This window comes from Mytilus trossulus, chromosome 1 (assembly GCF_036588685.1).
Source record: "Mytilus trossulus isolate FHL-02 chromosome 1, PNRI_Mtr1.1.1.hap1, whole genome shotgun sequence".
Classification (NCBI taxonomy): Eukaryota; Metazoa; Mollusca; class Bivalvia; order Mytilida; family Mytilidae; genus Mytilus; species Mytilus trossulus.
Window position 1 is genome coordinate 98,203,798 of NC_086373.1, and position 23,187 is coordinate 98,226,984.

Below are 23,187 nucleotides of genomic sequence, written 5' to 3' on the forward strand. Positions count from 1 at the left end.
ACACGTGCAGTCTACTAGCACTAACGTTTTAAGATACCAAATTATAGTTAATGTCCCATGTGCGTTTATAAAATCAATTCCTCATCAATAGTGCTCTGAATCAAGATGTTGGAAATCCAAAGTTAAAACGTTATTATAAAAAGACACCAGAAAGGATAGCTATTCAGTTGTCATGTATACTGGTTTTCCAAGACAACTTAAATGCTCCCTTTTCTTCGTATGTTCAACTTTCCTTTCGATGTAAAGTATGTTTAAAATTTTGTTGTCATAACTTAAATTTCGTGTTTTCCGTTGCAATCTCTTATCAAACGTTCTATAAAAGAAATATCATTGCAAGACTTTATCTAATTTATGATACTTACTAAAATGACAAGTAAGCATGGCACAAAGAAAGCATATATCAGTCCATTTTCTCTTGACAACCAACAGCTGTTAAATAAAGACATACCATTGGACAGTTAGATTAAGACCAAGCAAGAAAAAGAATTTAGAAAGTCGTAATCTTGACGAAACATAACATATCTCTATGAAAATATTGTGTTGGGATAAAATTGTGTTTGATAATTGGGATTTAATTGTGAACGGGGCTGTTGCATAACAACTAAACTTAAATGAGCTAAAATACATGAAAGTGTTGAAGCTGTCAACGTACAATTTGTTTGTTCCATATCCTTCTAACTTGGTGACACTTGCAGATATAAGAACTATACCAAAAGGGATACCTATAATAAAAGAATATAATTTGTGTAAGTACGGTTATTCATTGTTCCAAAATATCTGTTATAATAAAGAGCTTTAACTTTAAGTGTTCTGACATGAGAACCCTTTCAATGAATTCATCCGAATGATGTCTGCTTGTGTTTTTTTAATAAAGACTTAACATGTATATGTTTTCAGTTTCCATCCTTTTCCTAAAACATGGCTCCCAATCCCACTTGGCCATTCAACGTCAATGCACGACCAAACATGTTTCATTGTTGTAGCAGTATTTGTCAAGGTCAAGGCACTTGCCGCAGGTGGCGGGAACTGATATTTGAAATTAAGTTATAACATCAAATAGCTTGCTTGTATTGTGTCACATGTTATACGTGTTAGATTTTTTCCAGAGAATTGTGCGTTTAATAATTGGTTTTGATATAATAAAGTTACAAAAAATCAAATAAAAAGCAATGATAGCTTAATTGCAAACAAAAAATGTTGTATATAAACCTAGCATGTATAAATTCTTCATCTTCTACAATAGTATAAACAGTATAAACAGTATAGATACCAAATATCAAAGGAATTAGAATTCTGTTGATGGATCTCCGCTGTGGGAACACCGCCACAACTGATACTGCATGAATTATCCCTTCTGCTAACATTGTAAACAAAACAATCAGGAAAAGAAAATGAAGAATCAAGGCAACAGCAGTACATGCATCCTATAAAAATCAAGAAAAATAAAAAAATGATTTGATATCATAAAGCATACTTTTTACGAAATTTTACAGTAAAGTGATATGAAAAATTATTGATAGAAACTAAAGGCGCAAGTGCAATTGCCAATGTAATTTTAAAGAGCAAAATAGCGATCAGCAGATTATCGTTGGTCATCCCAACTCAAGTGAGAAAATGAATCTCGTTGAGGGGACCAACGATAATCTATAATTATATGACGAGTTTGATAATAGGTCATCCAGTTTTCAATATTTAACAGAGAAAAGGATACTAAAACATTTCAAAAGAAATCTTGATGGTACGTCCTCAAAGTAAACAAATTACTACTACATGAGACATACATTGTTCTTTAGGAATCAAGTAATATTAAACCTAACTCTTACTACATTTTTTTTTCAAAATATGTCAAAACCAGGTTTTACAATTAAATAGGACGTATGATGTAAAAACGATAATATACAATGATTGTTATAGATAAATATTAACTTTAATAGTATCATGGATGTGATTCCAATAAGATGGCTTATGCATTATGGTTCCAAAAATATCTTCACAAGGTTTGTTAGACAACAAGAGTTAGAGAAGTCTGATAGAAAAATATTTAAACTTGAAAAGCCTATATCGTCTATTAGTTTGACAAGAGGGAGAATGTGTACATAATGTTTTTTTAGTTCTGATGCTTTCCTTATTGAAAATAAATGTTATTTATGCTTTTCACTATAAGTTTTTGTAAACAGTGAAACATTCTGATATAATTTACGGATTTCCTGATATTCTTTTCAAAAGGTTTTGACTTTTTTTTTTATTGAAATGTCTTTTGTAGAAGAAATGCGTGTCTTGTTTTCTAAATGTTAGTCATAGTATCAAATTGAATGAAGGGTTTATTTACCTTATTGTCAGTTTTGTTTATTCCAGCTAAAAATGCGATATAGGCCAATATCAATGTAAAACACATTAACATTAATATCACAGATTTATCAGATGAAAGATTCCTGCAAAATAAAGAAAAAAGAAATAAAAACATTTTTTTTAATCCGTTGAAAAAAATAAAACATGGCATCATTTATAGATTGTTTCGTGGTTTGTTTTTCGAATGTTTTTAGATGCACGCATAGAGTTATATGAGTTGTTAACTTTTAGCTATGTCGTTTGCAATTTCACATCAATTTATGAGAAATGATTATACCCTTGAAATATTCCACCTCTCTTATGAAATAGTCTGTTGTTGAAAATCATGTTTCTAAAAGCGAGACAAGATAACATCAAATGTCATAAGTCAATCTTAAAATGATAATGCCATGGGAAAAAAAGAAAAATTACCGATAAATAAAATTGAGAATGGAAATGGGGAATGTGTCAAAGAGACAACAACTCGACCAAATAAAAAAACAACAGCAGAAGGTCACCAACAGGTCTTCAATGTAGCGAGAAACTCCCGCACCTATACTTCAGTATTCGAAACACAGATACCATATACAAAATTCATTTTTTTTTTACTGCAGTGCTTTATAAAACTCTTCTACACTTCACATGCAATCAGCAATGGTGAAGGACACAATGATAAAAGGTTTTCATCAAAAAGTAATCTTACAAATTTGCAATCAGTTGATTCTTTTAAAAGTACTTTAACTATTTTGTTTGTAAGTGCAATATTCCCTTTTCTAATGAGAGGGAAATAATTATAAGTCTCCCACTCTGTCTCGCAATAAAAGTGACCTGCATTTGTAACATTTTCCAAAAATATTTATATCAATTGGGTTTCATTTCCCTTTTGTCAATTTGAAAACTATAATACTATAACAACTATATAAAAAGATTTCTACTCACTTCCATTCTAAACTGTATACCACTATTGTGATGAATAAACATATCAATGATATGATACAGCCAACCAAAGACATTGTCGACATTATTTGGTGATGTTCGTCTGTCTGTTAATGAAAAAATCAGAAAAAAAGTTAAAAAAAGAAAGAAAAAAAATGAATATACAAATTAATGAAATTAAAATTAACAGTGTTTGATGATGACGGTCAGACAGGAATTTAAACCCATTGCGTTACACTTAGTCACGCGCATTCTGAAGTAACAGAAAACAGGTAATAGGTGTGAGAAAGATCAAAGAAGTGCGTTCATGTTTCAAGTCATCCCTATCGGGATGTAGACCAGAAATCAAATCAGTCTGTTCAAAAGTGGTGTAATGTATCGATGAGTTCAAACTAGCAGAAAACAAAATGTTTGTGTCTGACAGATACAAAAATTAAACAAACGCTAATGTTACAGTTCTAAATTTTTAAGCCGTTCTTTTCTTTGGTATTTGAAAAAATTGTGATGACAAACATACTGCAATATAGCCCTACTTAATAAGTCGGAGTATAGAAATATAAACTTAAATGGTTTAATTTTTGAATTGTTGTTTGGATGGAGAGTTGTCTCATTGGCACTCACACCACATCTTCCTATATCTATTAAAAACAAAGAAATATTTCAAGTTAATGCAGTACTTAATTCTTATAACAATATTTTACATAATATAATTATAATCTATTTACTATATCTTCCAAGCTTAGTATAACTGCAAAGTTTGTCAAATGATTACATCTGCATTCAGTAATGCTGTCATTCATATAGGCAGTTTCACATCCATCTGTAGCCCAGTTACCACCATTCCTGGAATGTATTTATATGTAGTGACTCTTATATTGGCCTCTATGGAGATTAGTTGACGATATCTTTAAAAAAAAATGGGCTCAAAACTGTTGTATGTCATTCTTTTGATATGTTTGAGCTTTTGATTTTGCCATTTGCCGAGGGATTTTCAGTTTTGAATTTTCCTTTAAGTTCTGTGCTTGTGTTATTAGTTTTTGTAAGCAAAACATAGTCAAATATATATTCATTTACCCATCTACAAGTATAAATTATGTTTACTTATTATGTAGGATTTGATTAATGGATTATTATTTTGTGTACAAATGAACATTGTTTATATGATGCTGACCATGTCTATAGAATATGAGTGCTATCTTCTAAATAAGCATAGCCTCATTGTTTTATGTTTAATACATATGTAGTTTCGGGTGAACTCCGATGTTTTTCAAAGCATTAATATCTCTTAACTGACTTTAATCAAGTGTAGAAATGTCAAGTTTCTTTATGTGCCATTTGAAAAAAACCACAACCAAAAACATTTACTTCATGACATTTATAGTACTTACGGTAGATCAAAATTCCAAAAAGAACAATGCTTCTTTGTGAGGTTTGACTACAAGACGAATAAAATTAATTTTAAATTAATACTTAGAATTAACAAGAGTAGTAAAGTCACATCTTACAATTTATGATATTCCATCAGGAACACATTCTATAATGGTATAACGAGAAAAACACTAAAGGCGTAACAAAGGAGAAGGGTCAACAAATAAACTCATCATAGATACCAGGAATAAAATTTAATATTTACGCCAGACGCGCGTTTCTTCTACAAAAGACTCATCAGTGACGCTCGAAAAATTCCAAGTTTTACATTGGTCCCTATTCATAGCCATAATTTCAAAGTGCATGTTAATGTTGATATCACTTATAAACATAGTTAAACAGTGACTAGGAAAAAAGATTCTATTTTTGTTTTCATATCTGTAGTCTTAATATGACGTTATAAATATTAAGGATTTCAAGGTCTCACAAAATAATTGAAAACAGGTAGTTTTCATTATTTTTCAGGACCATAAACATTTACTGGATATGTTGACAAGCCAAATCTTTATCCCTTTGATACTTTGTAAACAAATGAAATCTGAATTCCAAACCCTGCAGTCTATTCTTCAAAGGAATAGATTTATTTGCAATCCAGAGAATTCTGCCAAAAGGAAGCAACAGATACCAAATGGACATTCAAACTCATAAGTCGAAAAGAAACTAACAACGCCACGACTAAAAAAAAGAAAAAGACCAACAAACCAACAACAGTACACACAGCACAATATATAAAACAAAAAACTGAGCAACCCGAACCGGACCCAAAAAAATGGGGTTTGGAAATTTACGCTTTATCTAAACAGTAAGACTTCACCAAATGCATAAACCATCGATCATGATAATAAAAGAGGGACAAAAGATACCAAAGGGACAGTCAAACTAAAATAAATCGAAATTAAACTGACAACGCAATGGCTTATAATTAAAAAATCAAACAATAGTACACATGAAACAACATAGAAAACTAAAGAATAAACAACACGAACCCTACAAAAAACTAGGAGTGATCTCAGATCTTGCTCCACGTGTGGCACCCGTCGTGTTGCTTATGTGATAACAAATCCGGTAAATAGTCTAATTCGGTAGGTCTCATTCAGGAAAGGGAAGGGGATTGTAGTTACGACGTAAGGAACATATCAAATATCATTTGTGAAACGGTTATTCTATAACGGTCAACCAACTCGTGATGGCGTCCGTAAAATTTACGAAAGGATGATTTCAATTTCACCATTTGGAACTCTTGGTTTAATAGCTTAAACTATTGTGAGCAGTAACCCTCTTTCAAGAAAATCATGATAGGAAATGCAAGCACGGGAATATAATAAACTGACTCTAAAATATAACCGAACAATACATTTTGCGATTAAAACAAATTTTTCATGACGGTGAAAAGACAAGACTTTTACTTTTAAGATTAAAATCCTGGTACCTTTGATAACTAATTACCAGTATAGAAAATACAAAACCACAAAAAACAACATTTAAACTGTTGCAAGAGCAATTTATGCAAACTGTTGGTGATCTCTGGTACTCCGGAAGGGAAAGCACATTCTACTTAACATCTGGAATATTTTTTGATGCTCATTTAAGTACCAACCCAGTGATCAGTTTACTTCGGTCAGTCACATTCGGGGAGAGGGAGAGGGGATCAAAAGTCACAAAAAAACTCTACGTTTGATCTGTGTTGCTTGTAAAATGTACAAAAAAGTCACTCATATCTTTTTTATTCACTTTAAACAGTTTTAATTCAAAATTATTTTGGAGGCCCCAAAAGACCCTTACCACACATTTAATTTCCAAATAATTTGAAAAACTGATTACTGTGGGTATCAACAACTTCCCCAACTCATGATTACATAATTGAAAGGTTTGCAAATATTTGGATTTGTTTTTGCTTATGTTATTTGGACATAAACGAATACTAGTACAACACCTTAATTGTTTCAAAATGTAGCTGGAGAGGTGGGCTAAGCTTTTGTAAAATTTGATCATGCGGAATTGAAAACGCCATAACTGGTGATCCAACTATGTTCTGTGACGCGCTGTAAAAAAATAGAAACAATGTCATCAGTATGATTATGCTTGAACAACTTCTTGATCAGAAGAACAATAGACACAACAAAATTCGGTTTATTCTGAAACATACTAAATTGAAAAGGATGTTATTTTGAGTGAAACTTGATATTATTGAAATGGAATGAAATTGAAACTTAAATCTTAAAATCAATTGCAAATATTTTACTTAGCATGGATTCATATGATAAGTGTTGCATGCTGTGAAGTGGCCGCTTTCATGATTAAAACATCCGGTTTTGTTCCGTTTGGAGTTTGACTATTAGAGCTTTATATGCGGTATGGGTTTACTTATTTTCTATGGCATGCAATGGTTATTTTTCTACACCTTTTGGTCTCTGATGGAGAGTTGTCTCATTGGCAAATATACTTTATCTACTTATTTTTGGTATTATATACATTACTTGTTACTGGTAGGTAGCAGTTGTGACATTGTTTTATATAACACCGCTGAGTACTGTATTGTACCATTTGCTGTAAACATAGATGTATAAATATGTTTTGTATTATATATGGTCTATGTTCTAAAATGTATCAACACTTTGTATGAGGCTTAGAAACTGGGAAAGTGCGAAGTTCGGCGAAGTTCACTGAACCCTTCTACTATTTCGTGTCAATTACAAAAACGTTGATATGTTTATGAGATCGACCATGTTTTGTTTTTAATACTGAAGCCAAGAATTACAACACACATTTATGCATATATTAACATAAACAATTAAACGTACATTCCATCCTTAAACTAAATCAAAAACTGTGAAAAAGTGACGTGATACTAAATCGACTTTGCATGAAACATCCCTTTCATTTGTTACAATGTTTGGGACAACTTGGAGTATTCAAGTTGTAGTATAAATGTATAATAGCAACTTAATATTAATCACTTTGTGAAAGAAACGTATTAAAGATATCAGGCTTATAATTTGTAATGCCAGAAATTATATTTTTTTCCAGTATTGTTGTGATTAGGGAACAAAAAGTATACTTATGGTTCGTATTGAGTTCGTATCACCATCCTCGCTATCGTAATGTCACCGGGAATGCATCTTTGAACGTCGTATTTCATTCGTGTTTCCATCGTTTCCATCGGGCAGTTTTGACATTACGATGTCTACACGAATGAATCACGAAGCTACCCGAAGGTCTAAGGATGGCAACACGACTTCGTAAAGACCTCGTAATCCCGTCGTGTTTTCATCGAATAAAAGTACGAAGGCGACAAGAAGGAACTACGACGGCAATAAATCCAGCTAAATGTCAGTTAATTTTTGCGCTAAAATACATGTAAAGTGCCATGCGCAATATGCACTGGTCAGTCTAATATGACAGTTAAGAAAGACGTTAACAAAACATGGAGCTCATATCATATGATTCTATGAGAACAAGAAATGCGACAGCGTTGTTTCTATTGATTTAAATGGAACAAGAAGTGCAGCTATTACAGGCTCAATAATTACTTTTACAAGTAAAATATTATTTTTTGTCATTTTTTCATATCAAGTAACATAATGAAAATCATAAACGCGCCTCGTACACCAACAATGCAGGAACACGTATATAGGGAAACCCACTTTTTCTTCATTAATCTGATTTTTTATGTATCGTCTGAGTTATTGTCACACGAATGTTTACTCCATAACCTTTTTGTTTTCTATATGTGATATTTTGCCGCATATTTTTTCTATATTATTATGAAGAGCTCTTTTTGAATAAAAGGGATCAACGAACCCCTTAACTTACCTTTAAGATAGATCAGTAAATATGGGCATTATTATGGGTGATTATTCAGACTAGTGCATACATTTTACAGTTCAAACAAGGCAATGCCGAGCGTGGCATCCTCTCGTATGTAACATATTGGAGACAAATATGGACACTATATTTGTATATGACACATGCAGAAAATGGTAAATTGAATATGCATATTTGATACATAAACATTTTTTTAAGAAATCAATTAAAACATTCAGTAACTTGAAATACCTTTAATATTGTCTTTAGAACATGCAGGTAAACAAATGAGCAACTTATATCCTGTGTATTATGCTTTTTCAAGGAGAAAAACAAGTCCATCTGCATGACCTTGATCTTTGGCTTTGAACGTAAAAAATGTCAGATAATTACAAGGAGGAACAATATACCAAATGTGGTTAAAATCTTTTGAAGCATATTGGTTTTAGAGTGTACACAAGGGTGATATTGCCTTGTATTACAACTGCCACTGTGACCTTGACCTTTGAACTTTAAAGTCAATAGCGCTTAACATGTTCTTAACGAGTAACACCGTAAGCTGTACACGACGTCTTTTAGACATCGTATGGCCATCGAGCCAACACCGTAATCCACCGTGTAGCCTTCGTAATCCATCGTGTAGCCTTCGTGATCCATCGTGTAGGCTTCGGCTGGGATATGAAGCTTAAATACCCGTCTTCGGTTAACCTTCGTATGTCCATCTTTTGCTATCGTATATAATTTCGGCACCATCGTATAGACTTCGTTATTCATCGTACTTGCTTCGGTCACTTTTTGGTATATAAACGAGATCGGGAACAACTTCGTACGAACTTACAATTTTCGCATTCGGGTGTCCATCGTATATAAAAATCGGGACAGTGTGACGCGGGCATTACGAAAATGTTTTGTTATGAACTCTATATCAATCAAAATGTTGTCCGACCAACCAATTTCGGTTCTGAGAGGAATATACCCCCCCCCCCCCCCCCCCTCCAAAAGAAAAAGAAGAGAAAATGTGTGATTGTCATTAACTAAAAGTATAAGCATATCTATACATATTATGATATTTACTCAAAAGTTTATATCATTTAATGTAAATGTCAATATATGAATTATTCTCACTCTTTAAACTATCAGTAATTGTCTTATCTAATAGAACTACTTTGTTTTGAAAACTCGTTGTTTTATTTCGAATTTCATTCCCTGGAAACCTAACGTCACCAATATCTGCATTTCCGATTTCTAAAACTGAAATAAAGAATTAAGTTGTATTATCCAAAATAATGTAAAGGATCAACACAAATTGTAAGACCAAGAGGTAAATTTATGAAAAGCAAAAAATGTCCTTAAAATAACTTTTCAATTCAATTATAATACAGTCTTTATTTTTTTTAAATTTTTTTACAACTGCATTTTATTTTTATATGTTTCTTTTACTTATAATAAGATATTTGATACTTCCATATAAAACTATCAACCCTATAACTTAAGATTTATATTTTGCTTTGTAATGCCTGAGTGGAAATATAATCAAAATCCAAACGTTAATTACACAGTTATTATTTTCAAAATCAATCAAATACCTCTTGATGTCTGATGACAAATATTCATTTAATGAATAATTCGATGAAACAATGTTTACGTGCGTCAAACTATGTTGGTATCTTGTGGACAGTTGTCTCTTTGGCCATCATACCACATCTTCTATTTTGTATCAACAAATCATAGTTCTGAACAATTAAAATAGCAACTCAGATTCCTAGTTTGATCTTCTGTTTTGTTTCAAGTTAGAAATTTAATTTATCACAAAAAGATTTACGATTATCTCCCCTTTAAACTGTTCTACCCGCATAACAATTGTGGAGATACTCGGGCAGTGTTGTACAATATTGCCAATTTTCATCAATATCAATCAAACCATTTTATGTATTACAATAGCAAAGCATATGGACATGCAAAAAGACGGACATACTATTCCCTATATTCCCGATCACAACGTGTTACATTAACTGGTAAAAGAGATTGCTGGTTATCCTTTAATGTTATTAAGCTTAGTTTTTGTTTAAACATATTTTATTTGCGTAAATGTGCAAAAGGGATGAGACACAAGTTAATCAAACTTATAAAGTCTTCTCCCATAACAATTTATAACAATAGAATATTTACAAAGCATGCATACAAACAATACATTATGCATATATATATAAATTATTTGAACTCTGAAAAGGTGGTGTGTGATGATGTGAGTGGTAATACACAATATGCTTGTATTTGCACTCTATAATGTGCTACATTACAAGATTAGAAACCTTTTAGACTCTTTAATAAATTCATATACATTCCTTACAATTCTTTCATTTTCAACATTAGTTAACGACTTATCGCCGGAGGTTAAGGTGTTCAAATTTAGTAGAGAGTTATCTGGTAACCAATTAGATTATTAAATAATTTGGTTCTAATATTCGAATAATTAAGACAATAAAAAAAGAAGTGACGTGAATCTTCGAACTTAGCACCACAACTACAAAACGGATCTGAAATAATGTTGATCATAGTTCAAAAAAGAAGCTGAGCACCTAAGTTGTGTCAATATAATATTGAGCTTACGATTGCCAAAGTCATAATGTTTTGGTACTTGGGCTTTTGAATTCAATTTAAGATTTTTTTAAATTTACCTAAAGAGTCAATGTTGCGTGTCACCACATTAAAGTTATTCCACAGTCGTATTGTTGAAGGTATAAAGGACTCTAGGGTTAATAAAAGTCTACAAAAAGGGTATATTATATCATTCCCATTACGTAATGGATAAACAGCTGTACTTTGGATTGTTGGTGGAATTGAATTGCAAAGATAGGCTGGTGCATTATTATGTTGAATATTATAGAATAATTGTAATTTCCTTCTTTCTCTTCGTTCAGCTAGAGTTTCCCAACCAATCTCATCATAAATAATTCTATTACTTGTAAAAATAGGAAGACCTGTTACAATTCTGGCTGCCTCAAGCTGCAGCTGTTCTATTTTTTTTTACAATAGCCCACATCCATATTATCCCAAACTTCACATGCATATTCGAGTAGCGGTCTAATAAAAGTCAATTAAAACGTTTCTAAGTTGCTCCTACTTATCATGTACTTTAATTTTCTAAGTACATTTAAATGTTTAGATACATTTTTTATGATATTTTCCACATGGGTGTTCCATTTAGCATCTTTACTAAATGTAACATCCAAGTGTTTGTGGAAGTCTGTAACTTCAATCTTCTTACCATTGAGAGTGAAATACATTTCTGGAGTTTCAATGTATGAAATCAACATTATTTCTGTTTTTGCTGGGTTAAAGGACATCAGCCATTTCTTAGACCATTCGCTGAGCTCACTCAGGTCGTGGCTGAGTTATTAAGCATTACTAACGTATGTTGACAACAATTGTAGCTATGAATGTGATAACCGTATTTTAGGACAGAAAAATCTAAAACGAGAGGAACTGCTCATAAAACAACATAGTACTAAACTGCACCAAACACTATATTACACTTTTCTGTTTAAGAAAAGTTGTATTTTAAAGATGCATAATAAGCAGAACTCACTCTGCTACGAGTCTAATAAAGGAATACAATAAGACTTACCAATATTTTCGCCTACAATACTTCTAGATTCGTTCTTTTTGAGTGACTTTAAAACTGAATCACTAACATTTGACACAATGCTCATCATTTGACCAGCCTTGTTTTCTCCAGTCTTTGTGAAATGAAATAAAAAAGCGTGAAACGATTAGAGTGCAATTAAAGAGCTTACTTTTGGTACTTTCATCATTGAAGCGAGACGATTTAGACTTATGTATTCAAAAATATAATCTAAGTCCAACAATAAGTCCGTTATTTTTTTTTATCCTTTGATATATATACACAAGTATTTTTTCTCTAGAGTTTTCATTATATGGTTATATTCGTTTGATGTGTTTTGTCATTTGAATTTGCCATTCTAGTGGAGAGACTTTTCGTTTTAAATTTTCCTAGGTGTTGTGATTTTACTTCTTTTTCTATTTCTTCTACACAATATTTGACTTGATCTGAGTTTGAATTAATTTTGAATAGTTTTGATCTGTTAAGAAGATAGATAGTAGCCTTCTTAAATTCCTAAATGATACAATTTGAGATAGAACAAACCTTGGTATAGAATTCTTTCCATGATTTGTCCGTTTCACTTGATAATATGTTATCCGTGGCAGTAAAAAAGTCCTTAAATAAAATCAATCGTAAATCATTTAAAGAAAACACGAAGATACAGTAGCTACCATTTGCAGCTTTTATTTGAAGACGAAAATCGACATTTCAATACCATGTGAGTAACACCAAGTGTAGTGTTGAGCATATCCAAACTGGTCATTCAAAGTTTTTGAGTACAGGAACATATGCTTGTCATGTCATAAATAAAGCCAATAGTCATAATTCAATTAAGCAAAACAAATCCACGAAGTGAACTAAAACAGAGGGAAGAATAGAATTACCGAAGTGCAACCAAAAGCAAACGCCAAAAAATAATTGATACGAACTGTAGATAACAACTGCCATATGCCGTTCGACCAAACAGAAAAGAGAACTCTATTCCTGCTCAGCTTAAATTAACATTCGAGTTGAAAGATGAAATAGAACTTTCCCTATATCTTTTTGCAATCAATGCCACCATGTTTTCACCAAACGCAAAACATTATTTTGTGATGGTCTTGCATTGATCATTCAACACTATATTTCAATTATCAGCTGTACAATGAGCGCATAATACGCCCGTCGCGTTTTCATGTTTTCAAGATATTCAATATTTCTCAATATCAGAAATTAATGAAAAACTGAAGGGATGTTATAAACCAGTCACCGGAGTTTACTAAAAACTGCTCAAAGCACTCCTTTTTATGATTTAAATTCCATAACTCGGAAATGTAAAATCTAAAATTAATTAAAATTGAAATGGAGCCTACGTATATAGATATAAACACTTCATTAAGTTTCATGAGAACTGCTAAAAAAATTTTTGATTTCTTGACCGATAACTAGAAAAATCCCCCTTTATGAATAAAACCGAAATGTTAAATGTATAATAAACGAAAGGGAACTCACGTCAATAGATAAAAATAATTCCCGAAAGTTTTCTGCAAATTGGTTAAAGCTTTTTGCGTTTGTGTGCGACCTGTTGACGACGGACTGACAGACGTATTTTAATAGAAGCGTATTTCGGCAACTATATATCACTTTAGGCCTTCAAAACTTAAGAAATCCATATTGTATAGTCAGCAATGACATGGCGAAATAAAATAAAATTTGATCGAAAAAACAATAGTCTTGATTTATGACACTGCAATAAACGAAACTAAAATTTAGACAAGACAGAAACAAACGACAACCACTGAATTACTGGCTGCTGAATTGGGTAAGCAACATTTAGTATTGCATGGAAGAAAATACTATGGTATTTGTGGTTCAATGGTTTTAACAGTAGATTGATAGAGGATTGCTACTCACAAGGAAGTTATTAAACCAAGATATCCAAATGGTGAAGTTGAAATCACCCCTTCGTAAATTTTACGGATGTTATCACAAGTTGGTTGACCGTTATGGAATAACCGTTTAACATATGATATCGGATATGTACCTTATGTCGTAACTAAAATATCCTTCTATTTTCACCAATGTGTTCTACCGAATTAGACTATTTACTGGATTTGTAAAAACATAAGCAACACTACGGGTGACACATGTGGATCAGGATCTGCTTACACTTCCAGAGCACCTGAGATTACCCCCAGTTTGTGGTGGGGATCGTGTTGCGTGGTCTTTACTTTCTTTGTTGTGTCTTCTGTACTATGATTTGTCTGTTTGTCTATCTATTTTTAGCCATGGCGTTGTCAGTTTATTTTCTATCTTTAAGATAGACTCTTCTTTTGTCCCTCTTTTACACCCAAAAAGACACACACGGGTACAGCTTTTCTGAGTTATTATATTTTTTAATGACTGAATTTGCAATATGTATAGATGATATTGAAATAGTTGTACGAAATGTGTGGTTATTTGTTTTGGATGTGAAAACAACATATAAAGAGGATATGACATATTCAACCTGAAAATAAGTGACTTAAAAAAAGAGTGCAAGGTAAAATAAGTAATTCATATCATTCTATTTGATGCAAATGCTTTTTAACTTCAGATCTATTTCATTTAAATAATACAAAAAAAAAACCATAATCGAAATAAACACAACAATAGTTTGCATATGTTCATATGACATGAATTAAATAAGAAGATTCAAATGAAGATAACAAAAACTGAGGGAATGGCTCGAACTTTTCAATGAACGGACTGGGTACATGGAAAGAGTAAGCGTCGATATTTCTGCAACCTTCAATCACAATTTGAACTCAAAATTAGTCAAATATCTTTGCCGGGAATATTATGAAATAAAATTCTTACGTCTGTTTCTTCTTTTGTAATGATTTCTTCTCTATTAGAAACAATACTTGATGATGTTCTTAAAATTTCTACACCGGACCTGATATCACTCGCAGTCGATTTGTTGCTTTTCAAAATGTCTTTACTCTCATCTGAAAACACTTTCAACAAATTAGCTAATGTATCCACTTGTAAGCCATCTTGAATATTCTGTAGCTGAAATAATTTCAGCTAATTATTAATCTTAAACTATTGTGATTTTTTTGCCGGATTATGGCGTAAATCTATACAGCAGAAATCTTCAATATTCACGGGTGTTTTTTCAATAAAAAAACAACTTTATCATGGATTTTCAGATGTCTGATTGTTAATTGGTTCGTTTTAATTGTTCTTCATTTTGTTCATGATCAGAATGACTAAAACACTTTATATCTGATTTCAAATGCTCCAATATATACATAATGACCAATAGGAAATTTTAAAAAGACTACAAAATATTGTCAATTGTTAATCTTTTAAGTCAGATGTAAAATTCATTAAATTAAGTTGGCTTTGAATGAAAGTTTAAAAAGTAATCTTTTAAACAATTCAGGCAATGACAATCTGATAGCCTTACTTGATCCGAAATCGATGCGAATACTTTTCTAGTGCATGAAACCAGGTTTGGTTCTCTCCACGTGCCTCTGAAATCTTTGAGTTGGCAATATCTGGAAGCTAAACCTGTAATTAAACAAAAAGTTTATTAAACTTTATACAATTACTTTATTTGCATATCAAATGATTTCCTTGATTACGGTTAAGCAACTTTATTTTAAAGGTTATCTATCAAGGTTCTTTTATCAATGCTTTCGCAAAAATTGTCGCCTTAAACTCATTCATACTAGGTCACATTTTATACCTACCAAATATCATAATAAATTCACCTTTTTTGAAGTTATATCGTAGATATTCTCAACTTTTTTCTCATTGTTTTTGTCTTAATTAATTGAAAACAGAATATTTATATACGAAAGAGTAATAACTAAAATAACTAAAATACCGAACTTCAAGGTAATGTCAAATGAGAAAGTCCCCTATTAAAAATGCCAGATCAAAAGACCTTAAATACTAGTAGTCAATGTGTTGTTACAATTTTCATTACTATAAAACACCATGCACGATAGGCGAATATAGTTATCAAAGGTACCAGGATTATGATTAAATACGCCAGACGCGCGTTTAGTCTACACAAGACTCATCAGTGACGCTCAAGTCAAAATAGTTATAAAGCCAAACAAGTACAAAGTTGAACAGCAATAAGGACCTAAAATTCCAGAAAATTGTGCCAAACACGGATAAGGTAATCTATTCCTGGGATGAGAACATCTTTGTTTTTCGAAAAAATCTGGAATTTTAAACAGGAAATTTATAAAAATGATCATATAATTGATAACCTACCTGTATATCCAGACGGACATGATTGCTCATTAGTAATACCAGGGTGGGTTGTCTCCCATGTGATATTGTTTGCGTCAATTTCTGCAAGACACGCGTTTACTTCTGGAAGATTAATTGATAATGACGAGGATTACTATATAATATAATTGTGTAACTTAAACATTAATGATGCGATCTCAAATTATATTTTTAAAATGATACACACTTAGGACGACATCATCTGATCATTTAAGCTGGGGTCACACATTTACGGTTTTTACTACCGTCCTCGACAGGACCATCCCCGATTAAAATATATCAAAAGTCTGATCAAGATCCTGTGAGTCGTGGATGGAAATTAAAACTTAAATCAAAATTTGTAAAGCTGGGGTCACACATTCACGATTTTTACTACCGTTCTTGACAGGACCATTCCCTATTAAAATTTATTAAAAGTCTGATCAAGATCCTGTGAATCGTGGATGGAAATTCAAACTAAAATTAAAATTTGCCAAAAAATTTTATTTGATCACGACAACAATCAGATAGTGTTCAAGAAGCACCGATATTCAACCGTTTCTAAGCGAATAAGTCCCGATAATCCCGTTCTGAATCCGCTTCTAATCCGATTTGTATTTTTCGCCAGGTAAAATTCGACCGAGTCTGTCACGACTGCGTCTCGACTCTACCGAATGTAATCCGACTGAGATCAGACAGTGACCAGACTGTGAACCGACGCTGACGGAAGTTATTTGTTCGAAAACTGTCGGCATATTCGGGATGATCAGGTACTGTCGGAACGTAATCCTATCACGGTCCGCTCTATCGCATTGCAAACGGCTTTGTCTGGTCTCAGTCGTATTGTATTCTGTAGTTGTCGAGACTCTGACGTGGGTATCGTTGACGAATTTCGTATTAATAACGGGACTGTTTCGGAACGGTTTCGGGAAAAAACGGTTCGCAATCGACAAGATCTGGATGCAATCTGGACTCAATCGGCACAAAAAACAAATATGAAATATTGCTCCGGATCACCGTCCAGAATACACAAGACATTGTTCGGAATTCGATCCGATACAGCAGAATCTGTCATGACATAGCCACGATTGTAATCCGACTAGACAAAATCGGCTGAGTTGTCCCGAATGTTACGGGACGCACCTAACTGTCGGGGTGCTTTGCCGAACTATTCGGACCCTTCCCGACCCGTAAGAATCTGTTATGAACTAAAGCGACTGTATTCAGACAATGATAGGACATTGCAGATAATTGAGGATACTAATCCGACTTTTTCACTTTTCGTGTCGTATTGCTGTCGGATCTCAAACGGGAGCAATAATCGGCAATGTGTGAACCCCGCATTAACTCTGACATATTTAATAAGACATATTGACATTGCTGATTTCAAAGTTTCCCAAGAAATATACGTTAAAGTATATACAATATTACATATTGAAGAGAAATTTAAAAAGTTCCATATATATTTTTAAATCATAATATATATATTAAAAATTATTCGAACCTTAACATTCATGTCCAGTGCATGATGTTTATTCGATATTAACGACATCGCGATATCTACAATGTTAACACGATGTTGTGTCAACATAGTTTACATTATTTGAACCCTTATATATATTGCTTACATCGTTAACATTGCGATATATACAATGTACACACGCTGTCGAGTCAACATCGTTGACATTGTTTGAACTTTTATATAGTGTTTACATCGTTGACATCGTTAACATCGTGATGTTTACAATGTTAGCACGATGTCGTGTCAACATCGTTTACATTGTTTGAACCATTATATATTGTTTACATCGTTGACATCGTTAACATCGCGATGTTTACAATGTTAACACGATGTCGTGTCAACATCGTTGACATTGTTTGAATTCTTGTATATTGTGTAAATCGTTGACATCGTTAACATAGCTATGTATACATATAAGAAGATGCGGTATAAGTTCAAATGAGACAACTTTTTCATTTAAGTTACACGTTTTATAGGTAAACCGCTATAGTTCAAAGTATTGCCATTAACAAGGAACTGAAATACTGAACAACAGATTCCTGACTAAGGACAGGTGCAAAGAAATGCAGTTAGTTTAACGTTTATATACGTACCATAGACTCAATATAAAATATAAACACGATTTTGACACAATATTGTTAGCATTGCTATGTCAACAATTTGAACAGAAAGGTTATATAAAAAGGAGAGTCGGTATAATTGCAAATAAGTCAAATTTCCAGTACATACATACGAAATGGCACATCTATAGATAACCGTATGACCTTTAACATTGATCAATGTTTATATCGCATAGTTAACAGTTAAAACCCCGACATGTCAAATGGAAAACAATTTAAACTATATAACTAACTGCTTAACTTATTTAAAAAAAAGAACGAAACAAATGTATATATATTGTGTACAAGTTATCATTTTGTACAAATTATAATTTGTACAAAAATATTGTACAAATTATAATTTGTATTTAGACTTTGTACAAAATATAATTCGTACAAAACGTGCCTGTAAAAATTCCAATTTGTACAAAATTTGACCAAAATTCACTTATAACTTGTTTATACCAGTTTGTAATACGAATTTTGGTGGAAAATGCAATGATCAACACGATAGAATTGTAATTAACTGACCACACACTAAACCTTATTAACATAATACACCGTTTATACACAACTACAAACAGCAACCAACAATCAATCAATCAGTCACAACTACAAAAGGCAGGTTGATCTTCGAAATTTTTGAGAGAAAAAAAAAGTAAACAAATAGGCTTTTTTTAAAATTTAAAATACATAAACGTCTTTTTCTTTCAAAAAAATATCATTCAATAGTACTGCTTGACTAGTTTTTATGGTTATTTCTGAGAATTTGTTTTTATTCGAAAACTATACAATATGTTATATTTGTAAAATTTCATATTTTGTATCGTGAAAGATCATATACAGCGTTTTGATGATCCTAAAAGTCCATAATATAATCAAATGTTTCTTAAAGCAAGTAATAGTTTATATTTGTAATTGGTACATCCATAGATTGGATTTACATGACTTATTCCGCTTCACTTTTGTTTCTGAAATGATTGATGGTTCAATGCCAATTGAGTCTAATAATTTTATAATACTAGTACTACACCAACTAGTTTTCTTATAAAATAAAAGTCTGTATGTCTGGTCTGCATATTTTGTTTTAAAGCAGTTAAATACACATGTGTATTCACAGCAACGGTTCCTGAGCTTCAACGCTAGCTATATGAATTAGTTAAAATGCCTGTAAAGTAGGTCGTTATCGATTTGAGAGTCAAAAGATGGTTTGCAATACCTGATTCAATAAATCACTAAATCACCTGCTCAAACGAATGATAAAAAACTACTTTTGAATTTTGTAACTTAGGTGTACTGTCTGGTCATTTAGTTGCAATTCAATAATGTGTATCAATGCTTTTTTCACCAAAATCCACATGAAAAATTATTGTACAAGTTATAAGTGAATGCTTGTCCTATTTTGTACAAAAAATTGTAATTTGTACAAGCACTTTTTGTACAAATTACAATATGTACAAAGTCAAAATACAAATTATAATTTGTACAAAATGATAACTTGTACACAACATATACAACAACAACCACAGTTGACACTATATTTTTAACATAACGAAGTATTCGATGTGAAAGATGTAAGCAGAAAGGTAAAGACTCTATATATACAATATAAACACGATGTTGACACAATATTGTCAACATCGCGATTTATACGATGTGAACGATGTAAACAAAAAGGTATAGAGTTTATATATAAATATATATACAATATAAACACGATGTTGACACAATATTGTCAACATCGCGATGTATACGATGTGAACGATGTAAACAAAAAGGTATAGAGTTTATATATAAATATATATACAATATAAACACGATGTTGACACAATGTTATCAACATCGCGATGTATATGATGTGAACGATGTAAACATAAAAAGGTATAGACTCTATCTAACAATATAAACACGATGTTGACACAATATTGTCAACATTGCGATGTATACAATGTGAACGATGTAAACAGAAAGGAATAGACTTCATATATATATCTATACTATTAAACGAGAAGATTTCATTTTGTGTGTCGCTTCTCTTCTTTCCATAATAAAGTAATCATCATGCCTCTGTGTCTTATAGGTACAGTGCATAGTCGCATTTGTCCTCCATTTTTATGATTATTTAGATTGAATTATTTTGGGAGAAAAACAAGAAAGAGGAATCCGGATAAAAATGCCGTCATTGGGCGAAATTTTAAGTCATATTAAACTTCCGGTTTGCGTTTTTCTGTATTCTCTGGACATACATATACTACAAATAAATTATATGTTCTATCTGCTATCATTTTCAAGGTGGTCAGAGATATAACTAAATAGAGAGAGTCTGTATAATATAGCAATGACAGCCGTGGATCGACCAGTAAACTGAGAATTGAAAGTACAAATCAAATAAACTTTATTTATAGTAATGAGTGTTCATAATATACAGTTTAGCGCTCAAATTATACATGTGTTATTAATATTAATAGAAAAAAAAAGCGGGATTTTTTTTAAAATAAAGGAGGAGCTGGGCTAGAAAAACAATTGCCCTGTTCCACAGCACCTGACTTTTGATACCTTTTCTGAAATTCTCCATCAATTTAAGTCTTTTACAAATATTCATTGATTTAAAAAAAAGCATATTTGGTATAATTGCCAATAACACAACTCTCCACAAGAGGCCAAAATGACACAGAAATTAAGAACTATAGGTCACCGTACGGCCTTCAACAATAAACAAAGCACATACCACATAGTCAGCAATGAAAGGCCCCGAAATGCATTGTGAAACAATTCAAACGAGACAACTAACGGCCTTATTTATGTACCAAAAAATAATGAACAAAAATATGTAACACATAAACAAACGACAACCACTGAATTACAGGCTCCTGACTTGAATGTTCATGGTATACTAAATGTATGTTCATATTGAAATTAATAGAAAACATTTTCGTGTCCCCAAGTACCTAGGACTTTTGATACTTTTCCTGAAATTCTCCAGTTATTAAATCTTTAACAAAATTCTTCTTACAACACTTGACATACTTTTAACCACGCTCTGAATGACCGCGATTCCGCGGGTGGGTTCTAGTATATAAATATATATACAATATAAACACGATGTTGACACGATATGGTCAACATCGCGATGTTTACGATGTGAACGATGTAAACAGAAAGGTATAGACTCTATATATACAATATAAACACGATGTTGACACAATATTTTCAACATTGCAATGTGTACAATGTGAACGATGTAAACAAAAAGGTATAGACTCAATATACAATATAAACACGATGTTGACACGATATTGTCTACATCGTGATGTATACGATGGGAACGATGTTAACAGAAAGATATAGACTTTATATGTATAATATAAACACGATGTTGACACGATATGTTCTATACCTTTCTTGTCAACATCGCGATGTATACGATGCGAACGATGTGAACAGAAAGGTATAGACTTTATATAAACAATATAAACACGATGTTGACACGATATTGTAAACATCATCGCGATGTATACGATGTGAACGATGTAAACAGAAAGGTATAAACTTTATATATACATTATAAACACGCGGTTGACACGATAATGTCGACATCGCGTTGTATACGATGTGAACGATGTTAACAAAAAGGTATAGACTCAATATACAATACAAACACGATGTTGACATGATATTGTCAACATCGTGATGTATACGATGGGAACGATGTTAACAGAAAGATATAGACTTTATATGTACAATATAAACACGATGTTGACACGATATGTTTTATACCTTTCTTGTCAACATCGCGATGTATACGATGTGAACGTTGTAAACAGAAAGGTATAGACTCTACATACACAATATAAACGCGATGTTGACAGATATTGTTAACATTGCGATGTTTACGATGTGAACGATGTAAACAGACAGGTATTGATAGGATACAATGTAAACACAATAACGACACTATAAAGCTGACATTGCAATGTTGACAATATCGACAAAACATCGTGCACTGGACATAGTTCAACCTTAAAAAATATGAAGTAAATGTTACAGCAAACAAGAAAAAACGAAGGTTTGATTGTTCTAGTTTCTTTTTTTTTTCATATTTGAAAAAAATACTTATTTATTGAATGAATGGTTTACCAAATAATTATATGTAATATCATAAGTTATTTAATAATTCATGAAATATACAGCCATACAATTACATTTTGAAAGATATAAAACAAAAAAAAAACACTCATGAATCTTTAGGAATCATGTATCCACTTACTAGGATTAAATATACTTATTATCCTGGTTTCGGAGCAATCTTTGTCAGTTTTCCAACTACATCCAACAGTTGTTTGGGTTTTCATGTTGGTCAATTTCAACTCTGCAATTTGAGCCTTTAAAATCACCCTAGAATCTTTAATGCAAAACAGATTTTGCTTGTCACAATCATGTCGGAATCAATTGGATAGCTGACAAAGTTAACATACAATTCTAAATTTTAGACCAATATGAAAGACAATAACAATCAAAACCAAGGAGTAAGCAAAGACTCAATGAAGGGCTGCGCTTTATTGCATGAAACGCCCGTTGCTCTTTTAACTTGTCTTTTAATGAATTCATATGATCAACTAGAAAAAGTGTGAGCCCTGTCAAATACCCCCCCCCCAAATTATAAATAAAAATACAGATTCTATCTTGTTCACAAC

General features: G+C 32.1%; 1 protein-coding gene across 1 annotated transcript in view; it reads right to left on the reverse strand.

Moving 5' to 3' along the window:
- LOC134705145 (adhesion G protein-coupled receptor L4-like) overlaps window positions 1-22,845 on the reverse strand; it is a 43,825-nt gene extending 20,980 nt beyond the window's left edge. The window contains exons 1-16 of the mRNA XM_063563899.1: window positions 22,761-22,845; window positions 16,376-16,477; window positions 15,555-15,658; window positions 14,960-15,154; window positions 12,665-12,736; window positions 12,125-12,236; window positions 9,622-9,747; window positions 7,170-7,239; window positions 6,626-6,734; window positions 4,653-4,699; window positions 3,990-4,107; window positions 3,268-3,371; window positions 2,330-2,432; window positions 1,271-1,424; window positions 653-722; window positions 363-429 (exon numbers count right to left, since the gene is read on the reverse strand). Of these exons, the coding sequence (XP_063419969.1) occupies window positions 363-429; window positions 653-722; window positions 1,271-1,424; window positions 2,330-2,432; window positions 3,268-3,371; window positions 3,990-4,107; window positions 4,653-4,699; window positions 6,626-6,734; window positions 7,170-7,239; window positions 9,622-9,747; window positions 12,125-12,236; window positions 12,665-12,736; window positions 14,960-15,154; window positions 15,555-15,658; window positions 16,376-16,477; window positions 22,761-22,845 (1,638 nt within the window). The remainder of the gene's footprint in view (window positions 1-362; window positions 430-652; window positions 723-1,270; window positions 1,425-2,329; window positions 2,433-3,267; window positions 3,372-3,989; window positions 4,108-4,652; window positions 4,700-6,625; window positions 6,735-7,169; window positions 7,240-9,621; window positions 9,748-12,124; window positions 12,237-12,664; window positions 12,737-14,959; window positions 15,155-15,554; window positions 15,659-16,375; window positions 16,478-22,760) is intronic.
- Window positions 22,846-23,187: the final 342 nt, after the last annotated feature.